Source organism: Haliaeetus albicilla, chromosome 12, assembly GCF_947461875.1.
Source record: "Haliaeetus albicilla chromosome 12, bHalAlb1.1, whole genome shotgun sequence".
Taxonomy (NCBI): Eukaryota; Metazoa; Chordata; class Aves; order Accipitriformes; family Accipitridae; genus Haliaeetus; species Haliaeetus albicilla.
The window spans coordinates 37,792,801-37,816,451 of record NC_091494.1 but is presented as its reverse complement, the minus strand read 5'-3'; the positions used below and the strand labels follow the sequence as shown (position 1 = coordinate 37,816,451).

Genomic DNA, 23,651 nt, shown 5'->3' with positions numbered 1-23,651 from the left:
ATCTTTACTATATATTCAAATAAAAAGGCTAATGAAATAAAAAATAAATCCAATGCTTCTTTCAGGCAGGGGGAAATAAATTACATATTGCTTCCAAAATAGCAGCCATTCAAGTCTAGTCTGCAAAGCACCTCTCTTCCCCTTAGAAAACATAAGCATAGAATAGCAATTCTTAGCCCTATGAAATACAAGCACAGCAGTATGGGATACCACAAACAATATCCTATCTTTATGACCTTTGACATTTACTATGTTTAGCTGAGGTGCTTCAGCTGACCATAACTGCATTAAAAAAAAGCCTCTAGTAAAGAAATCATTCAGGTTGGTATGACCCAGGACTTTCAGGCAGCACAGAATACAGTCAAACTTGTCCAGGAAGATAGAAGACATCGTTACAGATCTCACATTCACAGTGTTGACAAGACTTCACGTACTCAAAAGTGCCTTTCTATGTTTTGTGCCAATTTCAGCTTCCATACGATTTCAAGGAAGACCTAAAGATAGTGCTATATCAAAATCTCAAAGTAAAGATCTATAAACTAAGGTATTTTAATTGTCATAGACCAATAATCGAAAATAATTACTACCTCATTTCAAATTTAGCAATATTTCTAATCTTAAGAGTTTGTTTATCCTGTTAGCTACTGATTCAAGCACTTTTTAATGAATTGGTACTAACAAAACATGTTCATTAACCAGAATATTTGTATGCCTGTCCTAATTAAGCTGTAATCTCTGTGATTCACAATTAGTAGACAATAGAAATACCACAAAAGATAGCTCAATATATGACTGGTACCCCATATCCTTATTTAAAACCTTTTTGGTTCTTTTTCAGGAAAGCAGTGATTTTAAAAAAATGTTTAAATTGTACTGAATTCAGAAGACCTTAAGCACATAACTTAAGTTTGTTTGTTTGTTTACTTTTAATCAGGCCATTAGGGCTCAATATTGTACTTATTAACTCATTTCACTAACTTCAGCTCAAGCAGGAATGCATTATCATAATTTAAATGGCAACTTGTACTGTAAGTAGCTTATTTTTTTTAAACTTCATATCACCATGAATCTCAGCATCAACACTGGTTCTGAACTACAGAAATATAGAGAAAACACTTGAAAATGCACCAAGTACAAACAGAACTAAAATTTCCATTAAAAGCCTGCTTGTATCTCCTAAAAATAGGTCACACAGTGCTGTAATTACATATAATTTATCATTTCTCTTTCATTTCACTACATGAAACCTTTTCAACAGCAGTTACTTAAAACGCTTACTAGAAAATCAGAATATTTATCCCCTGGAGGTTTACTGCAAAACTGACCTTCACTATCACATGACAGTACTTGAGAGAAAAATAAAAGTATGAGGACCTCACGTGGTAGAAAATTGGCATTGCTGCCACTTAAAGCATTTTAAACCAGCTTTGCCCAAGTCTACCTTCCCAGGAAGAGCAGGTATGTGAACTGAAACTCTCGATGCTGAGGACCTGATGTCCATACTGTTTGCATTTTGGGGTTTGTACTTTGTACTAGCTTTAGTCTAGACTGATAGACTGAACATCTGCTCTAGTCTAGAGCAACAGACTGAATACCCATTAGCAAATGGAAACATGAGGTGCACTACTTCCAGCTAAATTTTATCACAAAAAGAATCCAATTTATTTCCCTGCTGTCCCACAGTGTATAGAGGGCAACATCACAATATTAATGGAAAAAGCTTTCAAGCAGTTCTCTTATAGTCAAAAAATAAAAGGTGATAAAGAAGGTGCTGAACAATCTACATATAGGAGCAAAACCATAAAACTAATCTTTATATAATAGTACACAGGAAGATTTTTAAACTGCATCTTGCATTTTTACATATGACATCTGATGGAACAGATAGCCATGAGAAACCTACATGGAATACGTGTAGCAGTACAGGAGAGAAGAAAGGCAGCCAGCTCATAAGAAGAAAAGAGCTGACAGGATGATGTTCAGTAGAAGCAGGAAACAGGAGTTTTGAATCCAGGCTATAAATGACATGACACTTAACATTTATTTGGAAATTTCCTCTAAAAGACACAAGAAAGCTTAATTTCATAAGAAACTCTGATTTCTTCTCTCATAATTATAGATAGATAATGGAGACAGAAACAAGACATTCCTCACAAAACACTACCATTTTTTTCCTGATAAATTCCAGGTATTGTCAAGTGCATCTATTTTTTCATACTTAAAACTCTGGTTGACATATAAAGTAGCTAACGTTAGGACTGTAGATTAGGCACGCTGTTGCCTAAGAACAGCAAAATCAGTTCAAGAACACTTAAGACCAGAAAGGTACTATTACATTATTGTCTAACATATCTGATCCAGCTTGTATTATGGTTCCTACCTCAATTCAACAGCAGAGAAGTATGATTGCTCCAAAAAAACTTAAGGATCAATATTCTCCAATTCTAATCAAAAGCTTTGTAGTAACAAAAGAACCGACTTTGTGTTGAAATCAGTGTGAAAGTATAGTCTATATGAGCATCAAGAAAGAAGTGCTCCCTTCTCCCTTCCACAAAAAACAGTAAAAAAAAAAATTTTATTTTTAAGAAACTTCAACATACTTGCTTGACTATTTGTAGCTCCTCTGTTAACTGTTTCTGTAAATTCACAGATTCTGACAATTTTTCCTGTTTAAAAAAAAAAAAAAAAGGAATAAATAATTAAGGCTGAAAGATAAAGAGTTTTTATTCCTAAAACCCAGTTAGCTCTTTCAAAACTACAGGTAGGAATACTTAACTTCTATCAATGTACCTCCTGCCTTCTGCACAACTACTATGTTTCTAGGCCACAACATATGTCTGCTAATAATGTTGTATAATCAGAAACACACATATTAGAAAAGTTCTGGTGGAAATAAATAATCAACAGCTTTTATAAAATCTGTGACAAAACCAAATTTTAATCTCTAAAAGCTAGTTTTTCAGAGAGTTCATTCATACTGTTTAAGGTCCTGGAGTATCTGAGGATTATTTACTGAACATTCCTGTGATATAAGTAAAATACACATTTGAAGTCTCTTGTTACCTAGCCACCTAACAAATGAGCAGAATAAAAACTTTTCTGTGGCTTTAACAGATTGCTGTACAACCTAATATTCACATCAACTTATTTTAAAGCATTGTACATCTGACCATTCTTTCACTCACCTACTGATACCAGAAGCCTGTAGGTACGCCACTTTCAGAAGGTTAAAAGTTCTAACAAAGTTTTAAAAACAAAAGTGCTCTAAAAGCATGAAGATTCTTATACTGAGTCAGACCAATGGTATTTCTCACTCAGGATCAAGTATTTGACTGTAGATTTTTAAGGGAAGAGTATAAGAAATGAGGTAATTATAGATCGATCATCGCCAGTTTTTGACATCAGCAATTTAGGGACTCATGATAAGTATTCACTACTTCAATGTAAATCATGTTCTTTCTTTTCAGTGCAAAGCTTCCAGAAGAATCTTTGTGCACAGAATGAAGAACAGATCTTTGGGCACATCAACCCAATGTTTTTGTAACTACAGCAAGAAAGAATTTTTTTGGACCAGGAGGCAATTTCTAGAATTGCCTATATCCTGGGATCAATTTTCCAGTCCTGTGCAAAGATAAGAGTTGGGTACGCTGAATACAGAACCAGAATTTTTTATCTTTTGGCTTGTCAAAAAAGAAATTCAGGAGCATAGGACTGTGCTTGTCACCCAGGGTATTAAGAAACAATAAATATGTTTGTTGCTTTAGGGCTCGCATATTTTGTAATGTCTGTGAAAATATGTATTAATTTTGCAAACAGATTAATTTATCCTCCAGTTCCGACTTCTTTCAAAAGTATTAGCATATGCTCAGACACTGCGGTTACTAGGATCGCACATTTCTAAATAAAATTGCTATGCAAATCAGTCACTTCTCCAAATTCACTTTTGTGAAATGTCTGCTTAGTCTCATTTCTCTGTGAATCAGATTAAAAAGCAAGATTATTTAACAAATAAGATTCACTCTCTCCAGAAATATATTGTAAGCATACAATCTTCAAACATAATTAGGACTGTTTGCTCTGCCTTTTTATTTATTCATCAAAAATTGCACATAAGAGTCAGAAGAAAAACAGTAAATTACTATATACACTCAAAAAGAAATTAATCTCCTGAATAATTTAAAGCAAATAAGAATTAAGTATTACCTTTAATTTACTCATTTCTTTTAAAGCTTCATTTCTTTCTTCCTTAAGCCTTTCCATGTCATCCTCCAAAGAATCACAGGTTACAAACTGTGTGTATTTAAATACGTAAGGTTAAGAGTGTATTGCTAACTGTATCTTCCATAATCTTTAACATCTTATCATAAAATATATTGTTAATAAAATGAGAGGATAATCTTAATTTTAAAATAACTTAAAGCACTGAAAATACTAAAAATGTTTAAGAAAATTCTGACCAACTTATCTTCCAAATGAACAATTATTTTTCCTGTTAAAAAGGATTAATACAAGTATTTTTAGAAGTACCAAGAATACAACACTAATAGCCCCTGTTTTCTTCAATATTTTAAATAATACGTAATTTTATTTTAGTATTCCTATGCTGCCAAATGCTCTTTCTTAAAGTCACTTCTAGAATAAAGTGATGTACACTGTAGCAGTAGTTCAAATCACTGGGCCCAATAATTGTTTATCACTCACACAGGTAGTAGCAATATGTATTCCATTAAGAAACCTCAGTAAATCACTGTTGTCCACACTTAATAACAAATCCCAACATAATTACGTGAATTGCTTTCTGCAAAGTAGGTTGCTTTAAAAAGCTTTACAGAAACTAGGTTATCTTAAAGAACACCATGATATGGAGCTGTTGTAAACATCTGCCCAAGATTTGGAGTAATCTTAGATATAATAAACTCTCCAATAATCTCCTTCCAACAGTTAAACACTGTACAGCCACATATTTTACCTGTGAATCCAGTAAGCTGGCAATTTCATTGATCCCAAATGTTACAGATTTTTGGCCATCATCTGTTGCATTCAATTGCATAGAGAACAGATTCCTTGAAACTTCAATGAAATCTAAAAAACAGTTTAGATTTTGCTGCTGTAGTTCACAAGTTCAGTTTAGTAGCAGTATCACTAGGTGCAACACAATTACTAATATCGCAATGTATGGCTACTCTTTTATAAACGCAGCATCTGCCCTCCAGAAGCTTTCTAAAGGAAAATATGAAAATCAGACACATCTCTGAATAGAAACATTTGGTAAAGCTGGTAAGAATAAGAGTAAAAATGTACAAAACAGGTCTTGGGATGAAATATCCCTGAATCAAGTTGTGAAGGAGAAAACAAAACAAAAGGTGGTGTGAAGTTCACCTTCAAAGTACCTGGTTAGAGATGCCCTATGTTTGGCAGACCCTCATGAAAAACTAAAAGAAATCTGCACACCTGTTATACACCTGTCCTTCCCAATGAATTGACTTTACTAGAGGAGATGCAGTGTCTCTGCAGGAAAACGAAAAAATTCCGTGCTAGCTCACACCTCATAGTTTCCTTTAAATCCCTGATAGAGACCTGGTAAAATTGATGTTGACCGAGTTGAAAGTTTTAAATACAAACACTACAGCACTCCCAATCAACATGGCCTGGATTATCCATTCATTTTGAATGTATTAAAAGAAAAAAAATACTCTGTTACGTATGACAGAAAAGTGGAAATATAAAGGTCACTTTGTTTATACCACATAAAATCTGATGGAAGATCCCGTATGTTTCTTGATAAGGTACTTAAAAATCCAGTGTCTTTTTGGATGGTCAAGTCAAGAAATTATTTTTCATATACTAGTGTATGATGCTGGTTTTTGTAAACTTTAGGAAAAGTGAAATTTCCATCAGTTTTAGCATCAGAACCATCATATGTCTCACAGTTTATGAGAAATATTCTTAAATTGTTAGTGTCACCTACCAAAATTGTCACAACCAACAGAAGCGGCTCATTCGCATCAGAATTAGATTTAGCTAGAAGAAGAATCACGATTGTCTCCATGTAAACCTCTTCTATGTGCAATAGTTGCAACGTTCTTGCTTCTCACAAACTGAATAAGTTAATAATCTCTCAGTTCAGTTGCTTCAGGAAGTCTCTTTAACCATCAATACTCTCCCAAGTAATTTTTGGAACAATTACAGTACCCTATTGTCGAGGCAAAAACTTAGGAATTTGTGAGCACAAACCCAAAACTTTCTCAAGGCTGCTCTTAATTAGATAAATTTGTGATTTGCTTTCCAATTACTTAGTTTCAGAATTCCAAGCTTATTTTTACACAGTAGAATAAGGTTCTTGCCTCAGAGTATCATTTTATTTGCAGTAGCAACCCAATGCTGACAGAAAATGTATTAATGGTTGTTATCTATCATTTCTGTATTTCTACATTTCATTGTTTTCCATGGTAATTAACAAATTATTACCTCCAAAAGACACTGTTCCTTTAGAATCTTTCTGAAGTTGCTGCCTTAGGGCTTGCTGCTGTTCATCCGTGGGCTGAATCCCGAGATAATTCAATGCCTGGAAAGAGAAAACTTATTTTGGAGAAAAAAAAGAAAGGACTAGGGATAATGACTGCAGGGACATGGGGGAGTAATTAAAGAGCTATACTTCAAAGAGCCTTTGTATCATAGTACACTCTCACTGACAACACTTTTATTCCAGAGACACTCTGTGACTTTTCCTTCTAATTGAGAGATATTCAGATATTATTTAACCTTGAATACAGATGAGTGTAATAAGCAAACCCCTTTGTCCTTAATAACTGCCTTAAAAATCCTGAGGGATATTCAGATTCCCAGAAGAGTTAATCAGTAATTAGATTAACAAAAACAGTAATTTGCCCAATATATAAAATGAAATATTGGCCTGCAACCTGAAAGAACTATCCAAACAGAAAATTTAGTCTGTAATTTATACCTTAAAGTTTGTCCGCCTAAAAATATTCTCCAGATGTTTTACATGCATCATGAAGGGGGAGAAAGGAAAACTCAAAAGATTTTAAGTATTTACCCTCTCCAGCTTTTCTGCTTTGAGACGAATAGTAGAGTTCCTTCCTTGTAGCTCATAATCGTCATTCTGGCTGGGGGCAATAACTAAGAAGAAAAAAAATTAAAATTAAATGTAACTACTGCTTTGAAAAATTTGTTCTAAAGCTCTGCTCATCAAACAGATGCCAACTAAATACCACAAATAAATGTTAATATTTAGATTGACTTTTTTTTTTTAAAGGACATAATTGTAATAAACAAAAATCACTTAAACCATTTTTTCACATCAAAAAGTGACAAGTGGCAAATTAGCAGAAAGAAACCAGGAATAACTTTGAGCGATCCATCAAGCATATGGCTTAGACTTGTGATATTTTCTCTTCTCTCAGAGATACACAGTTACTCTGGAAACAGAAGGGGAAACACACTTGTGAATTCCGAGAAAGACCTTCAAGACACACCCTCAGCATAATCATCAGTTCCCAAAACCATATCTAGTGATCTAGAAAACACTGTGGAAAGAGAGGGAATGACCTGTTGCCAACTAAGGGCTGTGTGGAGGTAGCTTAGACTGAATTCCAGCAGGCTCCTCAGTATTTTTTCCTGGGGAGGAACTCTCTTCCAAGAACTACCATCCATTAAGCCATCATCCATCATCCCCTCCCCTCCAGTCCTTATAGTCAGAAATACAAGTCTGCATAATTTTAGCTAGTTGCATTACTAACTTATGGTGCATCTATTTTATTTCCAACATACAGAAATAATTAAGCTGAGGAAAGGAAAAGAAGCTAGCAGTACTAAGCACTCCATATGCAAGATTTCAGAATAATTGCTTTTTTTGTTGGGTGCGCTTAGTTTTAATGGAACTTGAGAAATGCAGTGACAGCTTTGTCATGCTTCAGACACACCTGTGGATACAACACAAGCAGCAGCAACCTTTGGAAGCCTTTGACCATAGACAGTAGGCAAAAGGAGCAGTTAACTATCAATTTCTTTGGATTTTAGATGTATGTAAATAGAACAAATCCATTGACTTGTTTTTTGCAGAAGAAAATAGAATACTTGTTTGCATTCATTATTTATAAATGCAATTTAGATCTTAATTCATTATTTAATTAATGGACTAGAGAGGTACTGAAACCAAAACCAGCATTTGAAAACTAAGGGATCTTGCAGTTTTGAGATTCTCTCTAAAGGAACAGAAGGAATCACACAGAATTCTTTTTTTCTTTTTTTTTTTTTAGTTTCACAGCATATCTGTTTCCAAGCTCAAAGTAATTTACATTCTCTTTATATGCCAAAAGCATAAACCAAAACATCTTGAAAATCTCTGACACTAACACCTCTCACATGCTATATTAAATTCTGAAGACAGTGGGCTAGAACCTCAGCTGAATTGGCACACTTCCTTTCAACTCAGAACGAAAAAGCCTTGTGTATGAGTTTTGGAAGAATTTCTCAAAATTATGCTCATTCTTCTTACAGCATTAAAAAAAAAAAATCTAAGAGCTACTTTACTTTTGCAAGGTCATCTTTGAAAGGTTATCCTTGAAAAAGGGCAGCATGAGAGAAGTGGCAGCTTTGACAAAGAATGTGCTATTAATTATGACTAAAAAGAAAAATGACAAGAAACAGTACAAACCAGAGCTGCAAGTATTTCTGCTTTCCATTCTACTAGCTACATTATTCAGATATGTTAAGAAACTGTGGCCTTCTTGGTCTCTTTAAGCATCAATGAAGCTCCTGTGTATTGCATTTTATTAACCAAGAGTCTTATATTCTGAATATATTAAAAAATAGCCTTTTGTCTTGTTCCCCTGATTTAGTTGTGGTGTTTTTCATGATTAATATGAAAAAACTGTGTGATCATTAAACTCCAGCTGTATTCAATACTATAACCTTTCCAGTTTCAAAAGTTCACATTCAGTCAGCTCACCCTTCAAGCAAGGAAGCCAACTGGTCAGATTTGCAATAAGTAGACTGTTTCATTTAAAATTAGGATGTCTAATATGGGCCATTATAAACACAGGTACAATTTAAATAACATCAGTGGAGTGACATCTAGAATGAATCAGATCCTGTATGTTTGTCTTCCCTCTTCTCAGTATATTAGACCTCAAGTTGAGAAGCACAGGTTATGCTTACTTACTACCGCCTGAAGGAAAAGAATATAGTTCAGGTCTTCATACAGAAATACAGAACAGAATCAGTTATATTACTGTGTCAACTGAGACCCTCATTATTATGTCAGACTACTGCATTTTCACTGTAAATATAATGCATATTTGCTTCCCAAATGAATTAAAATTGTTCAGATTTGGTTCTGACCAAATTCCACAACCTCCATTTTACCTCAGTGTTGTTTTCAAAACATATATTTAGAGATATGATCAAAGTGACTATTCTCTTTGTTTGAATGTCATGACTCTCAAATATAAATATACACGTATATATTCTATTTGTTATTAATTGAAAAACTGACTGTTAGAGCTCTGCATGTTATTTCTACGCTTCCAGTAGGCTGCCCTGATTAAAAAAAAAAAAGTACAAGCAGTATACATCCACAGAATTTCATCAAATCAAGAAAGCACAGTTTCTATGGCAACCTAACCTTGATCTATATGTGAGTCTTCATTATCTGGTTTCTATTCTATTCTGAGTCTATTATCATTACCGCTGTATAGCAAATGTTGTGATCACTCATTGTTGTTTGGTTTCAGCTGTTTGTTAAAGACAATGTAAGTTATATTTGACAGAAGCTACTAAACAATCCATTGATCTCGGTCCTTCATTTAGTACTACAACATAGTGCAATATTCCTTTTTTTAAAGACTATTGAGTCTCACTATGTACTATTTTCTGTATGACAGTTATTGAAGAAAAAAAGGGTGGCAGGGAATTAAATCACCATTTACCAGTGGCAGACACATCAGTAGGACTGCTGTCTAGAGAAGTAATTGGAGATTGCTCCCCCATCTTGACTCCAGTTTCCATCTATGAAAGAAAATCAAAAGTCATGAAATACCATTTCTAAAGCAGATCACGAGCCAAACTAGAAATACACATTAATGTAAAAGAGTGGGAGAGGAAGGAAAACCAGAGGAGAAACAGGGCTGGAGAGATCAAAACAACCCTAGGAGAAATTGGAAGGCGTGGCGGGGGGGGGGGGGCACAGTGGTGAGAAGGAATGCCATTCAAAAAACTTAGATCAGGGCCTTCTCAAAACCTTACTTAGGTTTTGGATATCTTCACATATTAAGATAGCACAGTCTCTCTAAGCAACCTGTTTCAATGTTTATATCTCTAATAGGAAAGAAAAATGGGCAAGAATTTTAAGTACAAATGTAAGAACAACTGAGAATCACCTGTTTTGACTTTGTGTTTGACATGGAGCATTTTAATCCTCCTTGTTCAAAGACAATATTTAGTTTTAAAAATGTGATAAATTGAAAATGTTTTTTTAAAATTGAAATAATAGAGTAGTTTTAAAATCTTCTTTCTTATGGTCAACATTACTTTTTCACACTAATGGTGCGCTGTATGAATTAAACCAACAATTGTTGCTTAGCCGAAAGAAAGGGGAAGAAACCCACATTCTTCTAGGACTCTGATTTTTAACCAAAATCTCATCATCATGGAGGAAGTGTAACTTGTGAGATTGTACTGTACTCACACATATGTGGTAATCAGAGAGTAATTTATCTCTGAAATATATAACTATGTATCTAATTCTGAAACTTTAGTCCCTAGAAAAACAGTAAGAAGAACTCTGTATCTAAGAACCCGGTTAATGCTTATTTTATTTGATTTGTTTTCTTACCACAAGTCAACTAATACTCTTATTCCTCTCATCATTGTGGTTTACTCTACCGTTACACAACATGTTTTCTGGAAAAGTCTTGATATTCCGAAGAATTAATATCGTGCAGGAAAAAAAGCCTGTCATTTTCTTACTAGAAGGGAAACTGAATTAAAATAACCCTACACTGAAATTTCAATAAAATTAGGAAAAACAACCATTTGCTCTCTTTATACTGAGAGGAGTAATAAGTATACTCACAGCATTTGGAGTGAACGTTGAAACAAGCTTCCCATTAGGAGATGCAAAAGAACTAAGCATTGCAACCTGTTGCTCTCCATATGCTACAGAAGATGCTAAGAGGCTAGAAGGACGTTGCAGATTCTCTGAATAACTGGGAACATTTTTTTGTCTAATAAAAGCTATCTCCCAAAAACTTTCAAACCTAAAATTAAAATTAAAAAAGTTTCAACATATTGTATACTATACTTTTCATAGGATTATAAGTTACTCTTGCAAAAATTACATTTTCCCCAACACTGTGTGTGATTTTATTTAATTATTTTTCTAAAAGGATGTTCTATTCCCCATCATTAAAAAAGGCAAATAATGTGGTTTTGGGTTTTGTTTTTTCTTTTGAAAGGAATTAAAGGATCATAATTTTACAGGTCTAAAAGGTGCATTTGAGTCTTTTTCTATGAAATAATATTGCAACTGACTATTTAAAAAAAAACTAATAACACTTGCATTTCCTCTAAGTACACATGACAAGACATTTCGCATTAATCTGATCATAAATATCATATAATAAACCATTCTGGAGGATTAGGTGTTTGACAGTAACAGATACCTCATCTTTGTTCTGTTGATTATACTTTTTGCCTCTTCATAGGAGACACCAATCATTGACTCTTTGTTTATGGACACAAGTTGATCTCCAGGCTTCAATCGTCCATCCTAACATAATAAATAAAAAAACAAACCTGCAAATTTTATATTAATCACTAACACTACAGAAAGAAGTGTAGAATCACAACACTAACATACTCCTCTGGATCTGTTAAGACAAGAAATATCAAGAATGGCTATATATTCTGCCTGACAATCTTCAGAAATAAACAGCAGATCAAACGATCATTTAATCACCATGATAGCAGTCATTATAAAAGCTTCATTGGACAGAATGGATCTCAGGTATTGTGTAGAAGAAGAAATTTGGACCCAGATGCATTACTTCTGTTAAAAAAACCCAAACAAACAAACCACAGATAGTAAATTTTCCATCAAGGAGTACCAATCCATCTGACTACAGGAAGCTTCCTGTATTCCTAATTCAGCTGTGAGCTGGATTAATTTGTATTTCAAAACCAAACATTCTTGCCTTCACATGGGACTCTTCAGGCACTTACTAGCCATATTAATCTTAATGAGAAAACCAGATTAATCTATTAGGAATTCACCAGTCAAAACCACAATAGAAATAACATTGTCAAGTTTGTCCTTCTGTTGAATTCATTGCAAACTTTCTACCAACACAGGAACATATCACGTTTCTGTCTCGAAGACTGTAAGACAAGACTTTAAATGTGCTAGATTAGATTTCTCACTAAGATAAAGCTTTTTTCACTCACATTTTAAAAGAGGCCTCAACAATTTAACTGAAAATTCACATAATTCACCTATGGTTACAAAGTTAGTTATGACATTTGTCTCATGTAATACACATCAAATTACACATAATGTCTGTGTTCTTCAGCTCTTAAGAAACTAATCACAGAATCAATCTGCCATGTGAAACAAACTGTGTACAGAAAAGATATATAGGAAACAAGTAAAATACCTTTTCAAGACCAGTATAATTTTAAATTTTTAATACCCACATACCATAATTTTAGCTGTATTATTTCAAACCTATGATAGCACTTACTACCTTTTTTTTGTCACTTAGTGTTTTGGTTTTGATTAAAGAAAAAAGTTGTATATCTTTTATTTTGCTTGCATCCAGCCTATTAAAAGATACCCTTTTCAATGCTGCCCTCCTGTGGCAGAGATTTAAAATATGCTTGCTATTTAGCTTTCTCAAACAGAATAACCAAGATTGGGAAATTACCTCTACTATTGCTAATATTAGAACCTACTACAAATTAGTGTCTCGGTCTCAGTCTATCTATTATGTGTGTTAGGCTTTAAATTATATGTTTACAATGAGAAAAATGTTTTAGAAGCCACAACAAAATAGGAGAAAACAAAAGAATGATTACCATTTATCTACTACAAGAACTCTTGGAGAAACTTTGCTTTTTTTCCCCCCATCTTGGCATTTTAGGATTAACTTTAATCTACAAAAATTCAGTCACAAATAGCTATAGATTGTTTTGGGGCAAAACTCATTGCTCGTGAAATTAACCCATACCCTCTTGCTTGGCAAGAGGCAGAAACTGGTTGTCTACACATCAAAATAACCATAATAACTCAAGATGCAGAAGATGACACTTGGATAAACAGTTTTGTGTACTTGAACCAGACAGTTCTGTATTTATTTTTTAAAAGTGACAAGCCCTCCTGATTTACATATTGCATTTGTCAGAAATGAAAACAGTAATCAGTACCGATTCACACATTCTATTAGTCTGCATTATGAGAATATTTTTTTTCTAATTTGCCTACACAATGCTTTCCAACTGCAGGGACCCATCTAAATTAAGTCTAAGGGAAAAATGATTTTTTGAATGTCCAAGAAAAAAAAAAAAAAAAAAGATGCAACCTGTAGCTTGGTCCCATCCTTGCTGATATACCTTGCATTATGCAACCTCTTAAAGAAGTTGATTTCTTACTACTTTCTCATAGGTAAATTGGGGAATAAGATCCTCATTTACCTCAAATGAACTCATGAATAATTTTAATTACCATGTAACCATGCTATGGTGCAATGAGATAATTATGTTTAAAGAGAAAGCAAGGAGAAACACAAACAAATTTTATATTTAAAATATAACTGTACATATAAAATACTGAAGTAGGTACTAAATGAAGGCAAAAATACAGGTGACTGAAGGAGGAGGGAGGGAGGGAAGAAAGATCTTTACCTTATGACAATCACCACCAGGGATAATTTCTTGAATATATACCAAAGGCCCTTCATTTCTGTTAATTCCTCCTACGATATTCAAACCTAGGCTTGTTCCTTTGCAAACAGAAATTATCTGAAATGCGCTATCCCTACAAAGAGAAAGAAAAGTACAATTACTTCACAGAACTAGATACTCAGTAAAGACTCAAGTGATATAGTATATTTATCTTACTGATTGCACAAATATGTATTACAGCAACAAATAGAAATAGCGGACATTTAATCTCCATGGTCAACCATTACACTGCCTACTTACTACAAAATCAGCAACTTCAGGAGTTACTTCTGGCAATTACAAAAAGAATCAACACATTCTTTTACAAGGCTCCTCTCTACTATATATATCCAGGGCTTATGGGAGTACCTAGGTACTCATGAACCAGAAGCATTAATTCATTAGGAGACACTAAGATCAAAAGTCAACCTGATTATTCTACTTCGACCATATAAGCAATAAATAAATGAGAAAAATAACCTACTAAAACTGAAATTTTGCAACAGCAATGGTATTATAAGTTACAGGATTAAAAAAAAAAAAATTTGGACACTTAGCACTCAATGCAAAATTTTCCTGACGCGCCAAATACAGCATTTTCAACAGCTCACACAAGAGAGTTACAGTCAGTTTTGGAAAGTACTTTGCAAGCTTTGGAGATGGTGCTGGGACAGAATTATTTCTGCTGATATTATCCTTCGGATGCAACTGAGGACTCTGTGACCTTGAGGATGACCCAGAAGAAGGGCTGTCTACAGACTTTGCTTAAGAAAAGAAATAACGAAGAAAAGAAATAAAACACACATTTAGGAAAAAGCACAAAATTTCAACTCACATAAGTAAGTTCAGTGTGACTATTTTCATGTTAGAAAACAGACAAACTATAAGCAATCAGACAACCAAAAGAAAGCTTAAGTCTACACAGCTAAGAATTGCGAGCCACCGAGGGTTCCAGGAATAATTCTTTAAAACATAACAAGTGATGATTTTTTTCAAACTGGGTGCAAAAAAACCCCCCTCAACTGACTTTCATAAAATCACTCATGCTATATAAAGGCACCCTAATTAGGCAACAATTCCACAAGGATTAGAATTTATGGTATTCTAGCTCAAATTTTTATCAGTACTTTGAAATCTTATGGTACATTTAATCTACAAATACCAAATACTTTTCACATTTTTCATTAATTAAAATTGCTGAAAGTAGGTGGTATTATATTTAAGAGCTAGGGAAACTGACACACAAACCACTCAAGTTACATGTTTAGACTACAAACTAAATGTTAAAGTCTAAGTAAACATGTGTTTTGCCTGACTTTCAGTCACTTCCTTCAATACACCCTCCCCCCAAATGAAAAGACTTTTAAGTGAAAGCTTCTACTCCACCAAAGTATGACTACTGTCCTGCAGGATTATGTCAGGCTGGGAAGCAATCTCTTACCAGCTAACAGTTGTGTTGGAGAACTTCTTGCAGAGTTGGTGTCACTGTGAGAGCCATACTTATCCATCAGGTCGTGAAATTCTTTCCTGTGGCAAAAAAAGATCGTCTCTGTCAGGGTTTGGCATTAGTTTAAATGCACCCTTTGAAACATGCTACTGTTTCTACTGAACAGTTACCCTTCCTCAGAGAGAGAAGCTCAACCTGAACCGAAAGAGGAAAGACCTGTCAAACGTTTGAGAGACGCAAGAAAAAGATAATGTAATACAGAAGGATAAGAATGGAATAACAATAGACTATGAATGAAATGGACTACTGGTCGAAAAGCTTAATTATTACCTCTCTTTACCCTGGATTTCAAAACTTTAAAAACTTGGAATTCAAGTCAACTACAGATAAGACAGTGGTATTACTTAGGTCCAGAACAAGTTGTTTATATCAGAAGGAATCAGAAAATATATCTGTAGCATACTCATATTTTTAAAGAATGCTTTTAGTTCAACTATACTGAACAAGAACCCAGAAGAGGTTGGCAAACAAAGATGTGGCACCTCAAAAAAGAGGATAGAAGAAATATTTATTAATTATTCAAGAATGACTAAAACCGATGCAAATTCTTAACTTCTATTTAGCTTTCTCAGAAATTTACAGTCTATTTAATCTGAGGTAGATACCATTATATATTAAATATTGTATGTGCTTGGGCTTTGCTTATCTTTTTCATTATGAAATCTTTTTTTAAAAGCCCCAACAGATGAAATAAAGGGCAATTCTCGGTCAGGTACATTGTCAAGAAAAAAAAAAATAATTGAAATATAAAAGCAGAAGTCCTTTGCAGAAACCAATCATATTGTAACAAACTGGCAAAAAAGCAGCAAAGATGTACATCCTGTATTACATGCATTAAAGAGAAAACAAAAACTCTTGATTAATCTCATACTGAATGCAGCCTAATTTAAAGAAAAAAGTTTATAATCTTAACTATGCTTACACCTTAGTGATAACAGTTTAAAAAAACATATAAATAATCTAGAATGATGTAAGCCAGAAACATCAGTAAATTCATATTATAGAATTAGAGAGAGAGAACATAAATTAACTGATTGCAGGGAACATAACTGCCAAGTAATTCCAGTGACTGCAGAGGGTTATTGAAACCTGCTGGATGCATTTTTTTTTAAATGAAAAAATTTATTGAACCAATGCCAGACCCAGGCAACATAAACACAGCTGAGTATAAATCAAATAATCTTTTAGCACAGGAATTTACAGTCACAAGAAATTAACTCATAGGTTCTAAGTGAGGGACTGTATGTAGTGGCAAATTCTGCACAGGCCATTGGGCATACCACCAGAACAGTAAAAGGACTGATGGATTTTAATTATTCAAGGAGTTTAGAGGAAGTAGGTCAGTATGCTTTAGATAAAAGCAGATTAAGAGTGGACCTCGCATATATCTAGGCAGTCTGAAAAAAGGAGAGATCAGAGGCTACAGAGTGATTTAAATGTCTGTCAAATACAAAAAAAATAAAGGAGCAGAAAGAGGAAGCTTAAATCCGACAAAAGGCTAAAGGAATTTAGAGAAAATTCCTTTACGGGGAGATTACTCTGTAAGCGGAGCACCCCAGGAAAGGCAAGTAACAGCAGATTCTCTTGCGATGATTATCAAATATAGTTACATAACAGCCATTTCCTCCAGAGATTTAAGTCAAAAGGGGATACAGACCTGGATCCAAGCATTTCTGATTACACTCTGCCAATATTGGTTTATATGCTTAACATTAAACAGCAAGGTTAAAGCAATATTTAACATAAATGTCCTTATAATGGACGTATTTTGGACTACCTGCTGCAGTGAACAGTTTAACCTACTTATCCAAACTAATTCAAAGCTCATTAAAGATTGAAAAGTAAACTTCTGAGGGGAAACAATAACTAAATCTGCCTTTTTTTCAGAAGGCAAGACCAGCTTTAATCATACAGTTTTGTGGTACTGTAGGTCTAACGTATTCGCCATTTTTTATTATTTTAAAATGTGCAAAGTATTAAAAAAAAACTATCACAGCAAATAATTTTTAATAGTATTAGCTGGTAACATAACATTTCAATCCTCTTCATTAAACTGAAATTGGCCTGAGCTTCCTACTTTAATTGATGCAAATGGTCTCAGAATGAATTGGTACCGAATACTACACAGAAAAATGTGACGTGGTACAATTTTGTGATTAAAACTAATCTGAAAGAAAAATACATGCGAGCCTGCCCACCCAACCTTAGATATAGTGCTGTCTTTTTATTAGTTTTGAGGCTAAATCAATGTTTTCTTTTTCTCTTACTTTGCTTCTTCATCTCTAGCAACTAGCAGAGACATGTGATTAGATGCTGATGCTGTTCGCAAGATGTCAACAGCCCTAGAACGGGGGAAAAACAACCAAATCAGTATACCAAGGTACTGTCAAGAAGTACATGGTAAGTAATGGTAAGAGAGCTGGAAAATGGACAAATTCTTAACATAGTTAATCATTTTGACTGCCAGATACAGAGAAAAAAGCTTGCCAGCAGCTAACCCAAATTAAGCATTGGCAAACTGAGTGAGAGAGACTGATCAGTCTGTGAGTCTGTAGCTGATGACAGGAATAACCTGGGATTGCCCTCTCTTTCCCTTCCCTTTTGTCCCCATCTCTCCTTGGTCCATCTTACTGCCTTCCTGGACCCCCTTCAGGATTAACAGCCTACACCAGAATAAAACTACTGCTCAGGTATCCTTCATTGCTCAGGCTTTCCCTCAGCAATATATACTGTAATTTTTCTTTGAATTTTAAATCCATGTCTCCAACACGAAGCTGCATTGATCTCTGGTGATCCAGCTACAGAAGCCATCCAACATATTCTACAGATTTTTCTCCTTCATTGTCCCATTACAATGATACTTGTTAGCTGCATCATTTACATTCACCAGTATTGAACCAACAGATAGTTATAAAAATGTTTTAGCAGCTTAATATGTTTTAATGCTATTTTCACATACATTCTATAATCTACATCACTAAGAAACTAGCTTATTCTGTCATTATAAGGGCATATAAAGGCCTGTCACTTCTCCACAATAGTTTTGCTGAATTACATTTACAGGATAAATTAATTGCCAGTTGAATTCCAAGGACCTCAGTGGAGTTCTGCTCTTTTAATCAGTGGTTGATAATGTCCAAAAAATCCCTATATAATATTCCAAGCTCTAATAAACATTTAGTAATAAGTACAAACATACCTTTCATTGGTTACTCCTATTAAGTTTTCTCCATTGACATCCAAAATGAGGTCACCAGTGAGCAAACGGCCTTGTAATGAAATTGACAGTAATGCATGAATCAACAGGAAAATGGTGAACATATATCACGGTAATAAAACAGGGCTTTTTCTTTCACTTTTATGTGATCTAATGCAATAAACAACTTTATGACTTTTAGCAGATTAGGTCCTGGTCCTAAGTAAGCTAGGTTATTGTGATAAGACTTGTAACTATCAATTGGTCTTATTAACCACAGAATAACCACTGAAAATAAGTGTTATTTAGCTATTTGTATTATTTATACATAGCATAAATATTTGTGGGACTGGAATTTATATTTCACAGTTGTGGAATTACCTTTCAGCTGAATTTTGCTCTTAACATACATGTAAGTTACCATGTATAAATACAATCAGTGATTTATACATTAATAAAGACATCCAAAAGATTTTTTTTAAAACAAATTCTATTTTTAACCTTCTGCAAATCTCAAGTTTAGGAACTATTACTTCTGAAGTAGATTTAGATTATTTTAAATTATCATTCTGCACAAGACCAGATGGAATCTCAAAAACCCCCATACACGGGCCTAGGACAGAAGTATATTCTGTAACTTTATTATTGCAAACTCTACCTAGTATAATTTCTTCTTTCCACACTGAAGATCTTAGCCACCATTTAAAAAAAAAAATCAGAACTCATTAAAAATACTAGTTCTATAAAGGAAACAACACTCTCATCCCTTATGAATTAACAGAGGTTCAGCATCTCAACACTTATTTAGCAGCTCTGAAAGATTGCCAATTGCTTTCATACCAGCCATATCTAGATTTGAACACATTTTCAAGAACTGAGAGTATTAAAATCTTTTTCTTATGTTAAAGCAAGTCACAACATCATGAACCCTGACTAAACCATGTTATTTTAAATATCCTTATCCACAAAGTAAAATAAAGACTTTTTTTGACAGCTTTTTATATGCAGCATGTTTGCAAGAAAAAAATTAAAATTACTTACTATCTACAGCAGCAACCCCTCCAGGTAGAATTCTCTTTATGAAAATCCCATAATCTTCTGCTGTCTGTGCCCGATAACCTCCAATAATTTTAACTCCTGCAGAACAAAAGAAACACACAAGAAATTGGTTATTCCCCCTACTGTGCTGAACAGATTTACAGTCAAATCCATAAAAGCCAGATAAATTTAACTTCTACTGATGACAGTGTGAACTGGAAAACCTCACCAGGTGCTTTTAGATTTGGTTTACTCTGAATCAACAGAATGTGCAATCTAATTACCTAATCCATTTTGACAATCAGAAAAAGAAATGCGGTGAACAGCTCGATTGATTCCATGAGGGCCCATAATAGTCCTAAGAAATAAAATAAAAGTCATTAAATCCCTAATTACAGAAACGTATGTAGAGCTATGTTAGTATCAAAGAAATTACAGTGACCATGTTTTTAACTCTAATATAAACCAAAACCAGTTTTCTCCACTGACAACTTCATGTGGTTTGATACCTCTTCCACACCCCTTCCCCCAACGAAAACTCAGTCTCCTCATAACAAATACAAGGTACCGAAGTAAAACAAAGTATATGTAGTTTACTTCCTTTTCCCCCAAAGCATTTCAGGCTGAATTGTGAATCCCACTTTGTTTATAATAAAAGGATTATGATTAAATAGAAACAAAATCCCACAACCTGGTCCAGCTTAGCATTTAGGATAGAAAAACATATCATAACATCTTAGATCAGGTAATGAATATTAAAACAAAACCACAGCTAAGACAGTGTATACAAAAATATTTTCTAAGATATCTAACATATAATTTTGTGGTTATTTAGGAACATAATCTCTTCCCTACAGTCTCTCATTTCTTCACTCAACATTGTTTTCTTTCTCTGTTTTAAAAAAGGCTTCATTCCAAACTCTGTTGCCTGCTCCCCTGTGTACCCTCCCACCCCAAGCCAAAATACCAGGTTGGCACTTGAAATTGTCTAAAGGCAGATGAGTATTTTGGAGGCAGTTGATAATGCTACAGAATTAAGGAAGAATACAAAGTAAAATTAGAGTTTTGAAACCTAAATATATGGTTCCATCGGAAACATGACCAGCATGCTGCTCTGAGAATGTAAAGTGTTAAGAATTCCTATGAATCCAGATTACCCTTTACCATTTTTATTTTCATTTAGATGAATTATTATAAAAAAATTCAAGTTGTATCACAACTTCTTTGTCCTCCCACTGTACCATTTTTGGAGAAGACTCACCAGATCCCTTCTAGAAAAAAGCAGAAGCACCACTTGGGTTTTTCTGCTTTGACCTACATATTGTTCTATATCAGACAGTGAGTTGCACTTTCTAGAGCATGATGTTAAAGTCAAATGGAACAACTAGAATTCATTAGCAGGGGCGAAAAGAGGATCGAAGTGGAGGACATAGTGACCCAAATCCTCCCACGCAACCAAATCCAGCACACAGCCTGAACTCCATGTCTGAAACTGGGTATTTCTGCAAAAGCCAGAGTACATGTCATTACAAGGTGCTGTGCCAGAGACAAGAGAGAAATCCAGAAGGTCCAAATGTTCCTAAATTCTAGCACCAGGCAAGAGATCCAGCTTCTAAAGAACACCCATAATTCTTTTGGTTTTGTATGAGAAAACTGGGTAACTGTATAATTTTCACTGTAGTAATTCTTGAAGGATTTGTTTCATAAGCTAAAAAGAAATGATGAAACCTAGTTAGTGTATTTGGCCACTGACAAGACTGCACATGACCTTGCTACTATGTGACAGAGCATAAGGCACACTTTGTAAGGCTAAAAGTGAGCCAAAGTGCTTTTACTTAATCACAGTCAGAAAGGAAGAATAAATCCTTAAGTCCGCTATTTCTCTAACAAAACTTTTTTGATAAACTACTTCTATACAACAGTAGAGTTTTTCGCATTACTACCTAGTACTGTCACTTCAATTATCCCTCGCATTCAAACTGTTTTGAAGCTGAAAGACAACATATAAATCATGTTCTTTATAGGTCTGTCCTGATTTGTATCGATCTTCGAAAACTTAAAGAAGATGATACACGGATCTTTAAAATAAGTAGACAATTACTCTATTTTTTTCTGACTTGCCTTTTGCTACTACTGTTCTGTTTCTTGCTCTGCCATGCTCTCAGCAGTTTTCACGTAGCAGTTTTTTATTAAAATAAAAAAGAACAAATGTTATTTCAACCTCACACAGAAGTCTACTTTCATGAAGTCTTAAAAGATCAAATCTCAGACTTTAAAGTTCAGAGTTCACCAGAAATCTTAGAACCTATTTATATACTACCATATAAAATGATCATGAAATATGACCAAATATAGGCACAGAACATTTCACAGGAAAGGATCTACATTCCTAGAAGTAACAGGCAATACTTCCAAAAGAGACATCTTAACTAACATGAAATGGATTCTGACAAAGAGGATACAGAGAACATACAAAGTAGTAATTCACAATGGAGAGGACTAAGATATCTCTGAAACAGTGAAATTGTCATGATGCTGCCACCTGCAACTAGAACGAACTGACACTTTGAACAGACACCTTTACAAGGCATTCAGTTGTATTTATGGTCTAAAGGCTACATCCCTCCAATACATGCGGTTTAAAATTACTTCATTCCATAAAAGTAAAGACAAGGCTCTTCAAATGCCCCAAATTTGCTTAGCATATCACATCTTGCTGACTTCCAGTGCTAGTTTTTCTCCCATATAACTTAGAGATGGATCTTCAAGTCAAGACACTTGTCATAGTTCTAATAAAATAAACAGGGCTTTAACAGTTTCACTATAAAAAAGACTTGGATTTAGCACCCATCCAACATTTATGTCATGTTATCATTATTTAATATTCATGAAATGTTAGAATACGTCTCCCAAAACATTAGAAATATGCTCAACAAAATAAATAAGGAAACAGGCTTCTAAACCAATTGGCAGTAGTAACAAAAAATAATTTCAATGTTCTTTGCAGAAAAAGATGCAAATTAAATAATGAGATGTCGCTACTCATTCCTTGAGAAGTCATGTAAAAATACTTGTAAGCAAGCTTTTAGCACAGAGAAGAAAAGATGTGAGGCAATAAATGAAATAAACAAGCAAGACGCTACAAAATGTACACTATACACTAAACTCGACACTCCAACTGGAGTCCTGGAATGCTAACAGACTAATTGCGTATAATTTTGTGTAGATGTTCTAGTAAAGGCAATTAAAATGAACTTTTTAAATACTTTTTTTCTATTACTTTTTAGCAGCATACACAAGAAGTTCAACAGCTTTATGTTTTGTATCTTCTAGAGATTTATCAGAACATACAGCTCCAGATATTCTTTTGATCTGTCTTCCTGAGAAATTATTAGTCATTTATGTGCAGAAAGTATTTATCTAGGTTTATCAATGGAAGAATAAAACCCTTCCTTCACAAAATAGGTATTACTTGACACTTAAACAAAAATCTAAATGGTAAACTCTGGCTGCTTATGAAAAGAAGCTAAAAATGTCTACAGCTTTTAAATTATCTTTACTGTATTTTTCCCAATTACAGACTAGAAAAATGCTGTCAGAACCTAATGGTTAAGCATACCAGTATAAAAGAGAAAGACCATCAAAACGCTCGGGTTCATCTTCATCTCCTGGTGAGAGTAAGGACATTCTTCAGCACAGCAGCAAAGACAATGACAAAGCAACCAAAATACACCAGAGGTTTCCAATTCAGCCGGATAAAGGTTACATGCAGGACAATTTCTGCTACTAACTAAAAAAACCCAGACAGACAGAGCTTGAAACGAGCGTCTCTGCCTACTTAATCTTCTCTGAAACCCTCTGCGTCACATGGACTAATTCACCTATGGAGGTAATGTTTACTTTTTCTCTGTTTGAAATGGCAATTTATAGCAACTTTAAAGACTGATAAAC

General features: G+C 34.2%; 1 protein-coding gene and 1 long non-coding RNA gene across 17 annotated transcripts in view; one reads left to right on the top strand and one right to left on the bottom strand.

Annotated features, from left to right (window-relative positions):
* STXBP4 (syntaxin binding protein 4) overlaps nucleotides 1–23,651 on the bottom strand; it is a 76,218-nt gene that overhangs the window by 46,497 nt on the left and 6,070 nt on the right. For 6 of the 16 annotated variants that reach the window (XM_069799208.1, XM_069799206.1, XM_069799211.1 and 3 more), the window contains 15 exons: nucleotides 19,985–20,058; nucleotides 19,704–19,799; nucleotides 18,666–18,735; nucleotides 17,734–17,808; nucleotides 15,401–15,486; nucleotides 14,603–14,723; nucleotides 13,921–14,053; nucleotides 11,685–11,791; nucleotides 11,096–11,279; nucleotides 9,951–10,029; nucleotides 7,058–7,140; nucleotides 6,469–6,565; nucleotides 4,970–5,082; nucleotides 4,204–4,290; nucleotides 2,601–2,666 (listed from right to left, as the gene is read on the bottom strand). In XM_069799208.1, the coding sequence (XP_069655309.1) occupies nucleotides 2,601–2,666; nucleotides 4,204–4,290; nucleotides 4,970–5,082; nucleotides 6,469–6,565; nucleotides 7,058–7,140; nucleotides 9,951–10,029; nucleotides 11,096–11,279; nucleotides 11,685–11,791; nucleotides 13,921–14,053; nucleotides 14,603–14,723; nucleotides 15,401–15,486; nucleotides 17,734–17,808; nucleotides 18,666–18,735; nucleotides 19,704–19,799; nucleotides 19,985–20,058 (1,471 nt within the window). Of the gene's footprint in view, nucleotides 1–2,600; nucleotides 2,667–4,203; nucleotides 4,291–4,969; nucleotides 5,083–6,468; nucleotides 6,566–7,057; nucleotides 7,141–9,950; nucleotides 10,030–11,095; nucleotides 11,280–11,684; nucleotides 11,792–13,920; nucleotides 14,054–14,602; nucleotides 14,724–15,400; nucleotides 15,487–15,576; nucleotides 15,596–17,733; nucleotides 17,809–18,665; nucleotides 18,736–19,703; nucleotides 19,800–19,984; nucleotides 20,059–21,821; nucleotides 23,272–23,319; nucleotides 23,435–23,651 lie in introns of those variants that run through there. The other 10 variants (XM_069799205.1, XM_069799218.1, XM_069799216.1 and 7 more) reach the window with 6 other exon arrangements.
* On the top strand, nucleotides 149–23,419 carry LOC138688187 (uncharacterized). The gene is made up of 3 exons (XR_011327245.1): nucleotides 149–430; nucleotides 17,753–17,866; nucleotides 23,281–23,419. It is a non-coding gene; the product is annotated as an uncharacterized lncRNA (long non-coding RNA).